Source organism: Meleagris gallopavo, chromosome 13 (assembly GCF_000146605.3).
Source record: "Meleagris gallopavo isolate NT-WF06-2002-E0010 breed Aviagen turkey brand Nicholas breeding stock chromosome 13, Turkey_5.1, whole genome shotgun sequence".
Classification (NCBI taxonomy): Eukaryota; Metazoa; Chordata; class Aves; order Galliformes; family Phasianidae; genus Meleagris; species Meleagris gallopavo.
Window position 1 is genome coordinate 2,022,850 of NC_015023.2, and position 19,132 is coordinate 2,041,981.

The following is a 19,132-nucleotide window of genomic DNA, read 5'->3' on the forward strand; positions in this document are numbered from 1 at the left end:
CGGCTGCACGGCGGCATTGTGGGGCGGCCATCTCGCGGCCGCGTGCTTAGTCATGATAAGCCCCGCGATAAGATGACTGCGGTGATGGCCGGAGCCGCTTCTTTGCCCCCGGCTGCCGGGGTTAGGGCAGAGCCGGCCCTCGCCCCCAAGCGGCCCTGCTTGCCTCAACTCCTGCAGCCCGTGTAGTAGCCGGCACCTTGCAACGCTTTTTTTTTTTTCTCCCCTAAAGGAAGTAAGACGTGAAGCGATGTGAGAGCCTTTGGTTTCCTCTGTAAAATGGTAGTGCTGTTTCAAGTGCTCTGCTGGGCTGTAGCAGTCAGACGGGTCTGTGTGTGTGGAGGTGCATCGCTGATGCTCGGTTCCATGTAAGCCTGGGCAGTGCAGGCACAGTGAGCTTCTGTTCTTAAATGCAGAGATAGGACTTCTTTGTTGCATGTGTCAATGCTTCTTTCAGCATCCCAGGTCGAGACTTCTTTCCCCTTGAGCTTATTACATGCTATTTAAACTGTAACGAAACACTACATGTGAAGTTCCACGTAGCCATTTTGCAGGGATGGAAAAGGTGTGCCAAGTTTTTGGACAGCTGACTTTATCTGGCTCCTCTAACAGAATGTTGCTTAACTATAAGAAGAACAGTTTTATTAATCTTAGTTAAATCTTTTTTCAGTAGGAAATAATGTTCTGCTTGTGAGCTTTCCATATCCCCCATACATTTCAAGAGACTGACTCTCCTAATATCCATAGGATAGTTCCCATAGGACGAAAGAGAGCTGAAGCAGACTGGCTGAGTAAATCCTAAGATATGACTGAGGTGCTGCTTACAACACTGAAGTTTAGTCTTATTAGCTGCTGCCTCACTAAGCTACTTTAACCATAAAATCTGGTCTTCATTTCAAATAGTATGTATTGAATTTCTTGTGATTATGTTGTAGACTTCAGATGTTATGCTACAACTGTATACCATTAACTGGAAGTTATTTGACAAGTGATGCTTTAAGCACACACATGCTCATGTGCAGCTCCGTACTGGAAGCAGTCAGTGTGTGTCCCCCAGAATGCGGTTATCCAACTTGTATTTTTCTTATGAAATGCATTTTGTGAAGGCCACCTGTCTCACATAGCTCTCCAAGTTTGCGTTTGTTTAAGCAAACTGTAAGGAGAAGAAACAGTTGTATTCAGAGATTGTTTTATTTCTTCTTCATGGGTTTGGTCCCATTTTGTGATAAATCCATGCACTGTGCACTGCCAGGAGAACTTCGTGGGAGCAAATAAAAGTGCTGAACAGACAGCCAGGTTCAGTTGGGCAGATCAGCTTGCACACTTGTCACTGATCCCTGCTCTGCTGCCATCCTGCAGATCTGACTCATAGCTAGCATCTGCCGAGAGCTGGGCCCAGAGGGCTTCCCAAAGGGCCTCTGTAATTAGCACCTCTTCCCCCATGAGCTTCTTTATGAAGGCAGTCAGTTCTTCTGAGTGTGAGCATAAAATAATAGACTTTCTTCTGAAGAAAAAAGAAAATTACACCCATTTAAAAGTGCTTATTGGTCCTTGTGTTGTAAGAACTTTAGAATAACCATTTTTCAGTTTGAGCACCTCACCTCAGGGACTCCATGCTGTTAAGTGTTACTATAGGAACCTAACGCTCACTGGCTGTGTCCTATGCAGTACCGACCCTTTCTTTCTTTGTCTTGTCTCCACTTGTGAAAACTTGCACATCCTCTTCCTGATGCAGTGTGGTCAGACCTGTAGGGTACACCTTGGGCTTTGTGTGCTGCCCAGATGTAAGGTCTGTAAGGATGGTCAGCCTTCCACTTTCCAGCGACGGGCTGCGTGACTTAGGTGTGGATGTGGCTTACGTGACAAGTGATGTTCCACCCAGTCAGCGCTCTCAACAGATGCCGCATTGCAGAATGGATAGTGTAGCAGAATGCAGCTGAGCTGAAGGTTTTGGGTTTTTTTTTTTTGCTTCTGTTTAAAGAAAGGGTGGTACCCTTGGTTCAAGAGTTCAGGTGAGATTAGGATGCGTGCCTGTATTGTGCGTTATGCATGGGAAGTTAGACCAGCTGTGTTCACTGGTAGCCATTGCTGCTGCTTCTTGCATAATGTCTTGGGATGCCATCTGGCTGCAGTTTCTTCCAGTATTTTTCTTTAAGTTATTGAAACAGGCAAGGTGTCCAGGCCTTGCTGATTATTGTTATTACAAATTCCATCCATCCCAGTCTTCCTGTCCAGATCATTGCCTGCTCCATCATATCTTTTTGGAATGGCAACTATGCTCTGTGTTGTCTTGTGAAGTTCCTAGCACAGCTAGCACTAAAATAACGGTGAATGTTATGGGGCCTCAATATTGAGAAAGAAAAAGCAGGGCAGAAATGCCATCAGTTTAGATATGTGCGATTTCCTATGGTCAAGCATGTAGAGCAGAAATGAGAGTAACTTAGGAGAAGTTACTTGCTGTGCTTTTGTCTGAAGCCATCTGACTTAGATGTGTGAGTTCAGAGTAAGTGTTTTTATTCATTAGGTTGATGATTAGTGCAAAGAAATTGGTAGAAAATAGTAAAGGACAATAGGGGAGCTGTACAGATTCTCATTTAGATATGAGGTTAGTGAATACGAAAGGGCTTAGTTGGCTTCTAACAACTACTGTCTTAATGTTTTAGCTCAGATGTAAACCTCAGATGTCTGTCTTCTGAAATGCTTGTGTATAGCTCTCACGGTTGGTAAAATCATGTAGAGAATCCACTGAGGCTGTGAGCAAAATGAGGCTGTTCATTGCACAAACAAGATTGAATTCTGCATTGTGCTTGGCAGGTAATTTCTCTCTAAGTTGTTTAGACATGTAACTCTTTTTGTATTACTGTAGGAAAAAGTATGTCTGGATTTGTTGAAATGACCTGTATGTAACTGAAAGCAGCTTGGTTTTCTTAGCAGCAGCATATTGTGATAAGTTTTTTTTTAACTATTGTGTTTAGGAAAAAACCTAATTGCTGGAGAAAGCTCGGTGAAACAGAATGTGATTATGTAGCTATGCATTAAATAAACTTCATTGTGTTTGTGTTTTTACAGACAGAAAATGGACACAATAACTTAGCTTGTTTGAAACAGCAATCTTCAGTTTAAATGATGTACTCTCTAGTAAATCATATTACAGAACTTGTGGGGCCAGTTTGTCTCTCAGGTCCTCTTTACTAACTTAGACCAACTAGAGTTCAAGTTACTGAACTGTAGAGTTGTCATTGTCTTGCTGAAAATTCTTTATGAATGTGCAATTAACTGAAATGTTTGTTTTGATAGCCTGACTCTGAATACTGATCATGGGGATATCTTACTGGACTACTCGAAGAACCTGGTTACAGAAGAAGTGATGAAAATGCTGATTGAACTGGTAAAAAAAACTTTGGTTAATTCAGTGTTCTGAGAAAGTTAACTCTTACCTGTAACTGACCACTCTAGTGTTGTTTATACATATTTAGCTCTGAATTTGATTCCGTGTTCAAGATCATTAGTTAGTAAGTCTTAATAGGCATTGTTGGAAGTCTTGCATTATCCTTTGGCTACATGGAATTGGGCCATTTTTCAATACTCAGATCTCTCTTGAGCTCACTGAAAAGCCCTGTTCTCTGTAACAGACCGGTTGGTGTCTCATACTGTTACTGAAGTCTGTAGTAAAATAAGGGATTAAGATCAAGTTGTAAGAAAAGCTGATGACTTGTTGACCTGCAACTGAAATATTGTTTCATACATCACGGAGTTGTAGTTTTGATATTCCCTTGTAGTTGGAGGTGTTTTAAGAAGTTTTTGTCTTTAACTTCAGCTTGCTGTTCATAATTACAACCCTTTCTTAACTATTGCTTCCGCCACACCAGGTGGGATACAGTTCTAAAACAGCACTTCTGCTGCTTTAATGCTGTTTTAATTGTTCTTTAAAAAATACTTAAACTGTTACAAACTATCATAAATGGATCCTGTAGCAGTCTGACAAGATGAAACCCAGTGAGTAAGTCTACTCGCTACATCTTTGTCTCTTGAATGTGTTGCTATGTATCCTGTTAAGGAAATGATGTGCAAAAAAATACTTGCTTTAAAATGAGAAAATCTGTTTTTAAAGTAGCATATAGTAAGTCTTTCATCTAACAACTTCTCTTTGGCTGTCTTGTGGTAAAAGCTTGCCCTCCTTTCTGTTAGCTGGACCTTTACAGTACGTGTTGACTTCTTGCTATTTTTAAGAGGAATCTATTTTTACATTACTCAGGCAAAGTCAAGGGGTGTGGAAAGTGCCAGAGAACGAATGTTTAGTGGAGAGAAGATCAACTTCACTGAGGTAAGGCTATTTCTGTCCATAGCTCTTTCCCCTCAGTTGTGTGTGTGTGTGTGTGTGTGTGTGTGTGTGTGTGTATTGTGGATGTTCATGCATCTTTGTAAGAGATGAGTCTTTGGAAAACTTACTGTAATTGCTAGTTTGAAATGCTGAAAGCAGTTGTAATATTTGTTCATTAGTTACAGGAGAGATTTCAACAGCTCTAACAAAGACAAGAAAATGTGAATAAGGTTGTGTAAGGCTCTCTGCTCTGGGTTGTTGAAGCTGCTTAGTTTTGGGTACTTCTACTAGTAGAGACTATTAACTGTCTTGAAAAATTAGCCACCTCTTTCAAGAAGAGTGGTTATATTCCTATCTGTAGATCTGAGAGTTACAATGTTTAAATGTTCACTATAACATGCAGAGGATAGAACTGCACCTTTTTTTTCCCTAAAACTGAAAGTAGGATGGAATCAATAATATAGAATTATTAGTTTGCCTGCGTTAGAGTATGTTTGAGGCAAACTTGCAGAACTAAGTATTTACTTTGGCTTGGTTGGTTGAATTTTAGGGTTAGAGTTATTCTTTGCTTTTTACCAGAAAGTATATTTGGTGGTTGAAGTCTTTTCAGAAGGATGTACTTTGCCCAATAGCACTTGAACACACTATTACACTGTATGATGCGTTTGGTTTCATCTGCTACCTCCCTACTTCAGTGCCATCAGAATATGGTGACTTGATTTAACAGTAAACTATATGATGACTTTGGTGTTCTTAATTTTCAGGCTACTTCTCATTTCTGATCAAAATTTGACTTGAAATTAAATTTGGTGTAAATCACTTTTGATTAATGTAGAACAGCAAATTGATTTAGTTATGGAATATGAACATGTAGACATGGTGAAATGTTGATGAGGCCTTACACAGATTGCTGTCAAATAGCTTGATGGAATAAACCTAGAGCAGCCAGACAGAAGGGTGCTGCTTAGTGGCGAGAACTGACTTGTCCACTACTCTTATTCTGATTTAGGGCATTCTTTAGATATTTATTGTTAAGTATTTAAGACATGTCTGTATTTGGTGCTGCAGGCATTGACTGCTTGGTTGGTCCTTATGTGGAAATTCTTTATAGCGTGCTCAAGCATGATATTGCCAGGTGTTTGTCCTGATGAGTTAGAACTTGTAGCCTGATATGCTGCAAAGACAGTGTGTTATGAGGTAGCACACATCTGACCACTTGTTATGAGGGCATTCTTTACCGCCTACCAAAACTTAGGAAGTATTTTTGTGTAACAGCAGACAGTAGTTTGAATGCCAGTACTTGTCTTGATGAAGAAAAATCTGTGAAACTAGATAACGACAATATTCACCATGTAATAGCATTCCATGGCCAAGAGGGTTTTTAAAAAAAAAAACAAAAAACAACACAAGCCTGTTTGCTGCAGATTTAAGCACATCTTCATCATTAACAACTCAAACCACAAACTCTAGTTTTATTTTTTTTTTTGAATGAGTATTTTGTATTTAAATGATAACGTGGTAGACTATATTGTTGGTGTGGTCTTTGTCTCTCAGTGCCTCTCATTGTTATGAAGAACAATGAAACAGGAGACAAATTATTTAATTTATTCATTAGTATTGACTGCAGCTCCTTTGCTCTAGATTGAAACCATAAGCTCCTGAACAGGCAAGTCAGAGGTCAGATTTCAGTGTTCAGACTTGTGGCAGCATGCATGTTGCTGTGCTAATTCTCTGCTAATAGGATAATTTTTTTCCCATAGATACCAACTGCTGTGTATCTGGTGTGTAGGATATTCAAGGAACCTTTAACTGTAGCCGTGGATATAATAATGTGGTTACTGTATCTGATGAAAAATAATATGTATTTGTCTCTGTGTATGGAAAAGACTCCTGGATAACTGAGAAAATACCAAAGAAATGAACTGTTTTATTAATATCCTTATTAATAGAGAAACTTCTCTTTTGTAGGACTGAAAAAAGTGTGCTAACGAGGACTTGAATATTGCTGAATTCTGAGCCTCAAATACTCAGTGCTTTGTAAGGGATCTTGAGTGCTCTCCTTAAAGTAGTTAAAATAACCTATTTGTTTACTTGGTGAGATTGTGAGCCCTCTGCACTGATTCTGTGAAGTGAGGGTGATTAGGTAGCTGGTGGTGTGTATACGTACTGTAATGCTATAATGGGATGGCAAGGTCTTCAGCTACAGCAAATGAGAATGTGCCCAAATGCAGCAGCCATGGGAATGAGGGAAAAGAGCTGCTTACCTTTGGAAGGCCTCAGGAATGCAGGGATCTCCAGTATGAGATGCCCTCACCTCCCCTGCCAACCCTTAAATGAGGGCTGGGAAGGGGTGCATCCTGGCTCCACCCCTTCTGATCAATCAGGTGCACTGCATGCACTGAGCTCCCGGGTTGGCCCTGCCTTCTCACCAGGTGCTCAATCACTGCTTCAGGCTGTGACTTAGCATTCTGCTACACATACACACAAATGATTGCTGCCAATTGCAGTTAATCTGAAGAGTTTTTAATGGTGTTTTAAGATTGTAGTGCCTTCTGGATGGGAAGCTTTGGAGTTACTTCTGACTTGTACTGTCTCTTTCCCTCTTGTTTCAGAACCGAGCTGTGCTTCATATTGCTCTGAGAAATCGTTCCAATACCCCAATACTTGTAGATGGGAAAGATGTTGTTCCAGAAGTAAACAAAGTGTTGGACAAAATGAAACACTTCTGCCAGGTATCGAGTTCCACCATAACTTACCTTTCATATACTGTAATCAGTCAGGTTTCCTTATATGCATGTCGTCAAGTGTTGATTGTAGGCTGATTCGCAGTCTATTCTCTGCTTCTTTATGCAGGTTTCTAACATTACTGGTTCAAATGTGGAATTATTACTTTGCTGAAACTCATCAGCCGGAATATCACTTCCAATGCAGATTTAAAATAAATCTTACTAAACAGCATCTTTGGAAAGATTAACAAAGATCCTTGTTTTAGTTGACTCACCTAGGCAGGTGGAATTTAAAAACCATGGCAACATCATTTACAGGCTATGTGATGGTGCTTACTAAAAATGGTTCTGTATTTGCAGGAAGTAAAACAATGCTTTTGCTTAAAAACATATGCAGAGAAGGAGATGAACTATCAGCATGATCAACAGCTTAAGTTGTTGTAGAAACAATGCTTTAGAATGGGAGAGTTTACGTAGAAGTGCACATGATACTGGAAAGATACCTTTAGGGATTAGAGTAGCATTTGATGTATGGATAGTACACAATGGACAGAAGTCAGTGCAGTGTTTTGATACTGCTTAATCATTGTATTTTTTTCTTGTTGGGACTCAATAATTGTTAAAAATCAGCAAGAATAGAGTAGAGAATTCCATACGCTTCAAAGCTAAACTCCAGATGTTTCAGTGCAACATATACATAAATATGCAGTAGAGAAGTCTTAAAGATGCTCGGTTTGCCCATAAGTATTTTCTGTAAGGCTTTATTACAAAGTTTTCCACTTTAATTAGAAGTGATTTTGCTAATTAAGGACACGTAAAATAAAAACTTGAGTCAAACATCTCATGCAAATAATTCAGTACCTAAAATTTTTTCATTTTTAGCTTGACTTATTTTGCTTTTATACTCATTCATTGTAAATGCTATAATAATTCACATTCAGGAAGGCAAGATTTAATTTTGCAGTTTGCTATAAATGTGTGTTAAACTTCTAACTGCTAGCTAGGCGCTTAGTTAGCACTTGCTTCAAAGAAGTTAGTATAAAACTGAGTTGTCTTAGGAGATCCTCTACAACAGTACTTGAAAACACAGCCTGCTTCCAGTGTTAGAATTGTTAACTTCAACATATAAATAGCATAAAATACTTACTATGTTCTTTCCCTCCCTGCATTAGAAAGTCCGTAGTGGTGAATGGAAAGGCTACACTGGAAAAGCTATAACTGATGTGGTCAATATTGGGATTGGTGGCTCTGACTTGGTAAGCTCCTGACATGTATATATCTTTCTCATCTTTTTTGTATGTGCATATGTACAATTAAGACAACCTAACTGCTACTTCTCTCCAGGGGCCTCTGATGGTAACTGAAGCCTTGAAACCATACTCCAAGGGAGGTCCACGTGTTTGGTTTGTATCTAACATTGATGGTACTCATATAGCCAAAACCCTAGCTGAGCTCCACCCAGAAACCACGCTCTTCATCATTGCATCAAAGGTATGTCTAAGAACGTCACTGGTATGACTTTTTCAAGTGATGAAGGATTCAGTCAAAACAGATTCTTCCACAGGAAAGTCTAAATTAGGTATCTGTAAAGAGAACTATTTCTAAAAAAGCCTGTTCTTATTCTTCCTAAACTTGGAATTGAAGTTTGTACTGCTACTGAAATATTCAGGGGTACAGTAGTCCAGCACTGGAAGTGATTCAGCCAGCCTTCACAAGTAATGCATGAGCAAGTTCTTGTTGTCTTGAGTGTTTCTCAGTCAACACAAATTTAAGTTATGTTCTCAAAAGTCTGCTTTGCTATACCTTGCTGTGGGTGGGGTGTGTCATCTCACATAAAACTCAGTTTTTATCACATTCCTTAATTCTGCTTGTGGTCTTTCATATTGTTTATTACAAAGTACGATGTTAATTGGTCAGTAGTGCTGTTTGTTTTTTTTTTTCCACTGATTTTTTCACATTAATGTAGTTTAGGAATCTTCATTCTGTTTTAGAAGATCTTTTACTACTACCTTAAATAACATAAATGTTGGCATCCTTGGGCACAGTAAATGCTAAGCTTCTTGCTTTATGAACAAGCAAAGACAGGCTGATGGTAGTGTTAATGACATTTCATTTTTGAGTACAGATGTAATAACTGCCTTTTTAAGTCTCAGCTTATTAATAAGCTTATTTTTAAATTTAATGCTTAATTGCTAGCGCCATCATTGTTTACTTCCTTTACTACTTCCCTCTTATCAGAGGAAATTGAAGACAGAATTCTATATTACATAATTTGGGTTGTTTGATTTCTGAAGCACAGTAGGCTCTTACTGTTGAGGACAGAATCTGCAATAAATTAATGTGTGTAATGCTGGCCATGCTCTACTCTGGTGCTCATTATCTTATTTTGGCAATACTGTGGCAGAGCAATTTATGGAATAATAATTAAAAAAAAAACTTCACAAAGTAATGCTAATGGTCAGTTTTGAATAACTGAGTTCAAGCATCGTGGTTCAAAGCCTCAGACTGCCAGATTAAGAGTAACTCTTCAGTTTCTATTTGCCAAGCTGTACTTGGATAATTAAATATCTTTGGAAGAGGGTGAATGGCATTTTCTTGTTTGCCATAGCAGGCCTGTGTTTCGTAATGAAATACGTCTTGAGATAGATGAGAGAAGAGTGAACACTACATTCAACCTAAAAGGAAAATTTAGATGGTTGAGTACATCAGAATGGTTGTGGCTCTTTGCAGATCTGCATGACTGAACTTCTTTGCACACTTCATGAAGCAGGAAAATGTTTAATCAGCAAAATACTTTTAGCAGAAATGAGTGCTGCTTCTTGGAAGAGAAGGAATTAAAGATCAAGAGGACAGGCCAGGTGGATTGTCCTGTTTTGAAGCTTGATTATTTCCTTTTTGAGTGATTAAAACTTAATGTTTAGTGAAATACTGAAATAGGAAACTTCAGTTTTCAGGTTTGTACGCCACTTCTAGGGAGGGAAGGAAATGGGGAGTAATGATTTCAATTCCAGCAAAATGATAAATTGGTTTGTTAAGCTTGCTTTTTTTTTTCTGGAGTGTGGCAACAACTGTCTGTAATGAGCCTCTATTCCAAATAACCACAGCAGATTAATACTAAATGATGTTTTAGCAACCTGAACTTGTTTCAATTTTAAGTATAAAATGCGTCTTCATTTTCTGATTCTCAGACTTTCACCACCCAAGAAACTATCACCAATGCAGTAACGGCCAAAGAGTGGTTCCTACATGCTGCTAAGGATGTAAGTCTAATGCTTGGGTTACGTAACAGAACACAACTGATTCCTGTTGTGCAGTTTTTCCTTACTCATTTTAAGCATGCTTTGGAGCAGGGCCAATAACTGCCCAAATGTAAGCTGCATAGCTTAGCAAATGCTCTAGAGAATGTTGAAATACATCATGGTTAGTGACAAGCTGTCTGATGGAAGCGATAAAACAAGTTTTGTGTTGTCGTCATTTTTTTTTCTCTCCCAAATTCTGCCCTTAAATACATGATAGTATCTGCCTTAGGGCTGACTAATGGTTTGGTGGTACCACTGGCATGGAAATCAAAGAATATGTCATTATATTCCAATTCTTGTCACGTTTTTCAAAACTAGAAACAAAACTATGGTTTAAGTAGTATACAGAGATTCCATAGCAGGTGGCTGTGGTTTGAATAGAAACCTTGTATTTAACTTAACTCCCTCCTGTTTCTGACCTTTAGAAGGAAGAAGCAAATACTGCTTGCTCAGGTAGTTCATATAATCTTTAACGTGTTCTAGTCAGAATAGCTGTAGTTAGGTTGAAAACTGGGCTTTGAAGTTTCTCATTATAGAAGTTTGCCAGAACAGTCACTGAAAGACCTAAGTCTAAATCTCTAGCTTGAGATTTATCAGTAGTTGCAGTTGTAATTGATCCTTCCTCCTTAGGAGAGAGGGGTACGACAAAGTTGAAGTGTTCAGGAGTGGCATTAGTGATGCAGCAGGCTGATTATGTACTTGGAAAAAATGGTATGCTACTCCAAGTAGCCTCTGCTTCCAGTGAGAGAGCTTCATGAGAACGTTGTCAGAACACACTTTCTTTTGGATGGGCATGCTGCCAAGTCTTACAGTGAATGTGAATAAGATGATTTTAAGTTGATAAATGCAAAAATAACTGATAATAGTGAGCTATTTTTTCTTACATGTAAAATAGGAGCAAATAGGTTTTATAACAAGAAATGAAAATAATTAACATTCCACATCTAATGGTCTTCATTTTCTATTAAGCCTTCAGCTGTGGCCAAGCACTTTGTTGCCTTGTCTACCAATGGTGTAAGTATAAGTCTTATTTAGACTTTCTTTTGTGTACCTTTAAGATAGTTTCACTGTACAATCAAGTAAGGAAGCCTTTATTGATATTCAAGTAACGGTGTTTTAGTTAGACTTCCTATTAAAATAATGCATTTATTCTACTGAAAATAATTGGAACACTTCCAGAGTACTGAACTGTAGCACCACTGTAGATTACTTTCTCTTCTAGAGCTTTGTGAATCTGAAATGATACATACTTCAAGCTTTCTGATATTAAGAGTGGTACCTGTTACTTCTTAAGTATATGTGCATGCAGTTTCTCTATAAACAAATAGTACTCTTAAACTCTTCAGATATTTGCTGAAGTAATGCAGGTAGCTTGTGTGAATATTGCATGCAATGAGCATGACGTGCACTGACATGGCATTTCATGGGGGGAAAAAGGCTGAGTTGGAAAGAGATGCAGCAATTAGACTCTGCAGTAAGTGAGAGGTTGTCAAGTAATCTGGTGTGAAGTTCCTTTTTCCATTTAGGACAGTGTCAGTCCTAACTATATTGCTATTCTTCTATTGTGAGGAATGTATGTCTTGGCAGTCAGAACTGCTGAATGGTGATAATGGTATTTGGAAATGTAAGTAGGTTTTATATTTATGATGGAAGCGATGTAATTTTAAAGTACATGTAATTGGGCAATTGTGTATTTAATAGGCACCAAACTTGTTTCATATTTGCTGGACATTAAATTTTTTAAAAATGTTTTAATCTTCCCTACTTTTTATTCTAGCCTAAAGTTAAAGAGTTTGGAATTGACACTGAGAACATGTTTGAGTTCTGGGATGTAAGTAGAAGTCTTAAAGTTGTGCAGTGGTTAGAATATCCATAATAGTTAAAATATCTATTGAATAAATTAAGTTATTCTAAGAAAATCTTGACTAGATGTGACTGACCAAACATGAAACAACAAAAAAATCCCCCCCCCTCCAAAATAGAACTTGTATTCTTAGCACTGAAACATGTGAAAAGTCATGAAACAAACTAAGAGTGTGCCTAACAAGTAGACTAGTCTTATCTTTGACAACAGGATTTTAACAGAATGGTTTAGAGATCTGGAGAGGAGCCTTCTATGTTCTTGGCTGACTAATCATCTGCTGGGTAATAGGAGATAGAAGTATTACCTTATTCCTAGTTATTATAAGCTGTGACATTTGACTGTTGGGGTCTACTGTATATAATCTACGCCTGTAAAGGTCAAACATTAGAAACAGGAGTCTAACTTTGATATTTTATAGCACATGCATATCTTAAGTATAGTGCATCTAGCCTTGACCCTTCTGCTTCAGATCAGTCTGGTTTGTCTGATTGACTGTGCCTGACATACTAGATCTTATAGCTGCAGTTTAGAACTTACCTAGAGTGTTACCTTTCCCTAGGTAATGTCAAAACCTTGCTGAAGCAGATTGTGCTTATAGAGCACGAGTAGTAGAAAAACAGTTAATATTAAATTTAAAGTTTGTATTTCAAAGTGAGCTGCAGACATTCTGAAGGGAACTGCTTCAGCAGGTATCATATAAATCATAGCTTCTAGATCAGGTAGAAAACTTTACATTCTCAAAGAAATGCCTACTTAAATATTTGTTAAAGGGTTGCTATAAGGTCCCCTTGACTATGCCATGGGATGTTTTTGTTGATAATCCAGACACAATATTTTGCTGAAAGTAGTCTAAACATTCAGCTATTTTGTAGTAGTTTGAATAAGTTTGAATTTCAAAATCTTCTGCTTCTCCTGTGTAAACCACTCTTTTGTTTTCAGTGGGTTGGTGGTCGCTATTCTCTGTGGTCAGCCATTGGTCTCTCCATTGCCCTTCATATTGGTAGGTATTCATATGATTAACAAGAATCTTATTTGGGGAATATACTTGTAGAATAACTGAACAGTACTGGATTGTGAATTAAATTTGGGACAGACAGTTTTATCCAACCTCTTCTGTAAGTAGGTGAATGTTTATGCTGAAACAAGTGGATGCAAAGGAAATGACATTTAATAGTACTTCTGACATCTTGGAAATTGCTCCTATGTATGTAGAAATGGTCAGATTATCGCTTCAGTTGCCTGCGTAGCCAAAAGTGCTTGGCTTTTGTAAAGCCACATCAGCCTTGAAAACTAAATCTCATAACTGATTTGCCTCAACTATTTAAGAGTATCAAGTTTGTGACAGCATATACACTTCAGTGCACCAAAAAAAATTGTCTCAAATTCTGCATGAGAGCTGTGAGTGGAAACAGTTCTTTCTCCCATCATATACTTCCTGCTCCACTACTTTCTCTTAAAAACACATTCATATACCACTAGACTCTACAGTCTATCTGCAGTTGGTTGTGAAGCAAACATAGATGGCCCTGTAAATTGATCCTCACCTATCTTAGTGCTCTGAGGCACCATTGGTGTCTGATGCATATCTCACATGCAGGTGGCGAGTACAGAGTGTGTGTGAAAGAGCTCTGGGAAGTGCTTTTTGTTGATGAACAGGCTGTCGTACATTCCTGTGTCTCTTCCTTCATCATTCCTTTCCAGTATTTATTCTGAGACCATAAAGTTATTAATGAAAGCTAGAATTTCCTTAGAATAACATCAAAAGAAAAACACTGGTTGTGGAATTCTTGGAATGGTGTTAACAGGAGTTGTCATATGTGGGAAAAGCGTACTTGAACAGCAAAATAAGCGTCAGGCACTTACTGTTTTGTCTGCAATAAATTGTTCATCTGTGCTGTCAGACAGATACGGTGCTGACTGCTGATGTGCCAGTCTGTCTGTGCTGCTTGATCTTACATCCTTCATCTGCCAGAGCTGCCCCCTGACCATAGGTAGAGCTCCTGCTTTGATTGTCAGACACTTCACCACAATCTCATAGGGTTTTTTCCATATGGCGGTCAGGGTTTCTGGCTTCCTGTGAGAAAGAATATTAGTAAAATATTCATTAGAGAAAATAAATAGTGATTAAATCCCTTATCTGTATAGCAAACAATCAAATGTTTGGTTTCTTAAGAGAACAAGGAAGGAAGAAGAAACTTCCTCTTCAAAATCTTTTTTAAAAGACCTTACTGCAGGTGTGCATCTGCAGACTCAATGCAGAAATTCCTGTTTTATTGGCCTATTTTACTTTGGACAAGCTTTTCCACTGTAGCAGTAAGTGGGGAAACTGGAAACAGTAGCCTTGACTAATGCATGTCAACTGCCTTTGGTTTCCTTCCAGTTGCCCATTCTGTCTGGATGGAGCTTAGGTGAAGTTTGTGAAGTATGATTCCTGAAGTTGGTCTTGCATTTAATCCATGCCTTAATCATAACTAATAAGTCTGGGGCACAGATTTCAGAAGTCAGAGTATAACTTTAAACTCAGTGAGTGGTTGGGAGCCTTTCTGTGTACAAAATAATCTCAGGCTGTTCCAGGCTTGTCTCTGCCAGAAAGATGACATCTAGCTGTAAGTTCAGACTGACTCTTTTTTCAATCGTTAGGTTTTGACAACTTTGAGAGCCTGCTTGCCGGAGGCCACTGGATGGTGAGTTTGGGCTGCCTATTTCAAATTTGTTTCTTAGCACAGTAACTAGAAACTGACTGCCTTTCAAAGTTCATCTCCCTGTGCTCTTGCAGTGCTTGTAAAATGATGCTGCTCTGGGAGCTCTGTGGATCAAAACAGCAGTTTAAAAAAAAACAAAGCACTTAAAGATTTGGGAGGTATGACAATTGCTGTAAGGAAAATGTTTTATTTATTTATTTAATAGGATAAACACTTCCATACTGCTCCACTGGAGAAGAATGTGCCTGTTCTCTTGGCCATGCTGGGGGTGTGGTATATAAATTGCTACGGATGTGAAACCCATGCATTGCTGCCCTATGACCAATATATGCACCGCTTTGCTGCCTACTTCCAGCAGGTAAGGTTCATCTGGAGAAGAAGATTTCAAAAAGCGCGGATAAAGAATAAAGATGTTTCTGACCTGGTTCTAGAATGAGAATGTATGTTTCCAGGTTGAAATTATAACTACATAAATTCATGTAGTCAGGGACGTAAAGTTGTGTGAAGATAGCTACAATCCAATTTGTTCAAGTAATTTAGATATTTATTTTTTTCCTTAGATTGTCAGTTAAGTTTGTGTCCATAAATTAAGCAGTTATGTATCCTTATGATATTTCTATTAATGAGCAGCACTTTAAGTATGTATGAAAGCTTGTACTGATAGTGTGTGGTTCTATGAGAAAGATAATAGTACTCTTTCCTTTTAGGGTGACATGGAATCTAATGGCAAATACATTACCAAGAAAGGATCTCGTGTGGACTACAATACTGGCCCTATTGTGTGGGGAGAACCTGGCACCAATGGGCAGCATGCATTTTACCAACTCATTCATCAAGGTAAAACAGAATGTTCACTACTTTGTTTTGGAATTAATTCTGGCTACAAAGCTGTAAGAGTCTTCAGAATTTACACTGGTTTAGAAGCTAGGCTTGGGCTTCTGTCTAGGCATGTATGACACTACTTTTGTGCTCTTAATTAGTGGTGTAGAAGGCCATAACATGTAGGTGTCTTTCCTAGAATGCAGAGAGTCAACTAAAACTGAAACTATTAAGCTGTATTGTCATTCCCCCTAATACATGACCTAGAAAATCTTTGAAGTGGCAAGTCTACCAATAACTCAACATGAAGTGAGAATTTAGTGTTTTAAATTTCCTTCTAATGCAGGGCTCTTAACATGGCTTTTCTTGTAGGAACACGCATGATTCCCTGTGACTTCATGATCCCAGTTCAGACTCAGCATCCTATCAGAAATGGCTTGCATCACAAGGTAATTAAATCTTTATCAGAATACTCATCTTTCTTGACACTGAAGGCATTGAAGCTTATCCAGTTTTGCAGTGCACCTGATTTCTAAATGTCCCTTTGAAAATCATACATGCAGACTCATGAATATTTACAACAGATTTGAAAAAATCTAAATTATAGTTACTTGATTAGAGGCATGCTTGTTCTTCAAGAACAGTAGCTTTATTATTGAGGGACATCAACAGTGTGGCCTGTGGAGGCTGGAAGTAGATGATAAACTAGACTTGTGGAGATAAGCTTCCTTGTAGGAATTTAAAGGAGTAGGAAGAAGCATATTATCAGAGCTGGTGAAAGTTTCCTCAGATGCTGTTGCAGTTCTTTCTACCAGCATGCTTAGGGCTGTAACCTCCCATGCAAATCTTTGAAACCTGTTTTAGTTATCCAGTTAAGGATTTTCAAGGAACGGTGTTGAACTATTTATTTCATATGTGGAAACAAGTGTTCAGGTTAATCACTTGCTGCATAATTCAGAAAAAGCATGTCTTGTCAGCTAAACTTCAGTATTGTGGTGATTTAAGGTTAAAAATGTTATTTGGGTTCCGTACCAGCAACTTTCTTCAGTTGTAATACAAACTATGCTACTTACAAGATGGATCTGTGAAAGAGAAAATGGGTTTTTTTCTTATGGATGCAATAAATGTTAATTTTCACTATAGCTGATAGGAAAAAGCTACCCATCAACTTGCAATTGAACATTAGGCAAGGAATAGTAACCTAAACTTCTGTTGTACTGGTGTACTGTTAGAGTTACCCTTCACAGAGTAAAAACATAATAGTTGTCCAATTTCGCTTTTCCAGAAAGGACAGTCAGTGTGAAAGGGATATACAAAATGCAGCTTCATTTGCTCGTGCTAGGATGTTCACTATTTATTCCAGCAGGGACAGGATTTCTCGAAGCAAACCTGGGTGTTTTTGAATGCATGTACTGTTGAAATAGTAATCAGTAGCACTGAGGTAAAAAGCAGTGGCAGGTGTAATACACAAAATTAGCACACTTTACTTCCATAGTGTTAAAAATATGATGTGTCACTAGAGTACATCCGTCTGGATTCAGGCACTGAGAATCACTTTTCTATCTAAGGAAATAATAGCTTGAGTTCATATATTTACCTCCTAGATCCTTTTGGCCAACTTCCTTGCTCAGACTGAGGCCTTGATGAAAGGAAAGACTGCTGATGAAGCTCGTAAGGAACTGCAAGCAGCTGGACTGAGTGGAGATGCTCTGGAGAAGCTTCTTCCCCATAAGGTAGGCAGGCTCTGTCATTTTTCAGTTTCTTTCTGATTAGTAATATTGCTGTGGTGAGGGATTTGTGGTGTTAAGCTGCTTGATGGAGGTTGGTAAGGGGGGCATGCACTCAGGTGGCTATCAAGTGCTACTGTCTTCACAGCAGTGAAAGTAGTATTAAAGGTTGTCAGGTGTAGTGGAGCAGTCTGTAAATGGCACTACTATTAAACATAATGACTGGAACTCTTTTGAGGCATTTTGGAGAAAAAACTGTATCTTCAGTGCCCCAGGTTTGTGTTTTGCCACTTTCCAGAGCTGTAGTGATAGTAGCAGTGCTTGGAGTTATCATTTTGCCATTGCTTCTAATAAACAATGGAGAAAGTGCAGAGTATGAGAATACAGCTTTGTGATTGAAGAGGTAGCTTTTAAAGCTTTCAGGACGCTGTGATTCCGTATTTGCTGCTAATATAAATAATTTTATGTGGGCTGTAGGGAAAATATGGAGCTTGCATTAGAAACTCATTGCAATGCACTGTACTGTAGTGTACCTCTTGTTTTTGAAAGGTCTTTGAAGGTAATCGCCCAACCAATTCCATCATGTTTACAAAACTCAACCCATTCACCTTGGGAGCAATCATTGGTAAGTAAATGGATCTTAAGACTGCAAATGCTTTTTAAGACTTCATGATAAGGTTATTGATCAAGTCTTTTTCTTTTTTTTATTAGCCATGTATGAGCACAAGATATTTGTTCAGGGGGTTGTCTGGGATATTAACAGCTATGATCAGTGGGGGTAAGTTCTCTTGATCTGTTTCTTGTGTATTTACTAACTGTCATACTCCCTAATATGTCATGTCTTAGAGAAGATGATGAAAAATAGTGGAATATTTAAATCAAACAAATATAGGATAGAATAGTTTTAAATGTAAGCCATGAAAAAAAAAATTTATATATATATTTAAAAAAAATTTTTTTTAGGAATAGATCACTGTGTACCCTTGTCCAGCCATGAGTAATGACCCTAAGTGTAACTTCAGTTTGGGGACTTTTGCTTTTTAGATTAAATAAGTAACCAACTGTGAATGCTGAAGAGATACAGTAATAACAAGAAGATAGTCAAGCAGGCTGAATTCATACTCTGACAAGTAGAGGGGAAAATAATGTCCCTTTTAAATTAGGGGGGACAAGAATTTACCTCTTGAAACACTTAATAGGCATCTTGATTGGCATTTGCTAGTCAAGAAGAGTGACTACCTTTAATTTTTCATATAGTGGAGTTAGACGAGGCCATCTACCAAGAATGTTTTTGCATTGGGGCCCTATACCTGCTGTGGGTTGCACCCCTCTCTGAGGTTCATGGTAGAGCTCCATGGACAGCTGTTTTATGAGGAGTTTTGTTACTTTGACTTCTTTCTTTTGAAAAGGAAGACTTCTTCAGAAGCTAATTGGATGCTATCTTCAATTCCAGTAATATTAACTGCACAACATATTTTGTGGAAAACTTCCACAGGAGAAAGTGCTTGGGAAATGAATAGGATTTTTTAACTGAAACTTATCTATGCTGTGACGAGTTGTTTGGAAGGGCAAGTTTGCTCTGAAGGCCTAGAATAGCTTCATAAAAACTGAAGGATAGAAGTTAACTCTTTATATGTATCTTAGAGCTGTGTTATCACAGCAGTGTGTTTTTTTTTT

General features: G+C 38.3%; 1 protein-coding gene across 1 annotated transcript; it reads left to right on the forward strand.

Moving 5' to 3' along the window:
* Positions 1-3,277: 3,277 nt before the first annotated feature.
* On the forward strand, positions 3,278-18,276 carry GPI (glucose-6-phosphate isomerase; the record flags this gene model as incomplete). The annotated part of the gene is made up of 16 exons (XM_010717740.2): positions 3,278-3,385; positions 4,253-4,321; positions 6,931-7,050; positions 8,217-8,300; positions 8,389-8,535; positions 10,233-10,304; positions 11,313-11,357; positions 12,121-12,174; positions 13,147-13,207; positions 14,848-14,891; positions 15,115-15,267; positions 15,617-15,746; positions 16,101-16,177; positions 17,333-17,461; positions 18,005-18,080; positions 18,167-18,276. Coding segments are annotated over 16 exons (1,440 nt in total), but the record flags the coding sequence as incomplete, so codon positions are not given.
* Positions 18,277-19,132: the final 856 nt, after the last annotated feature.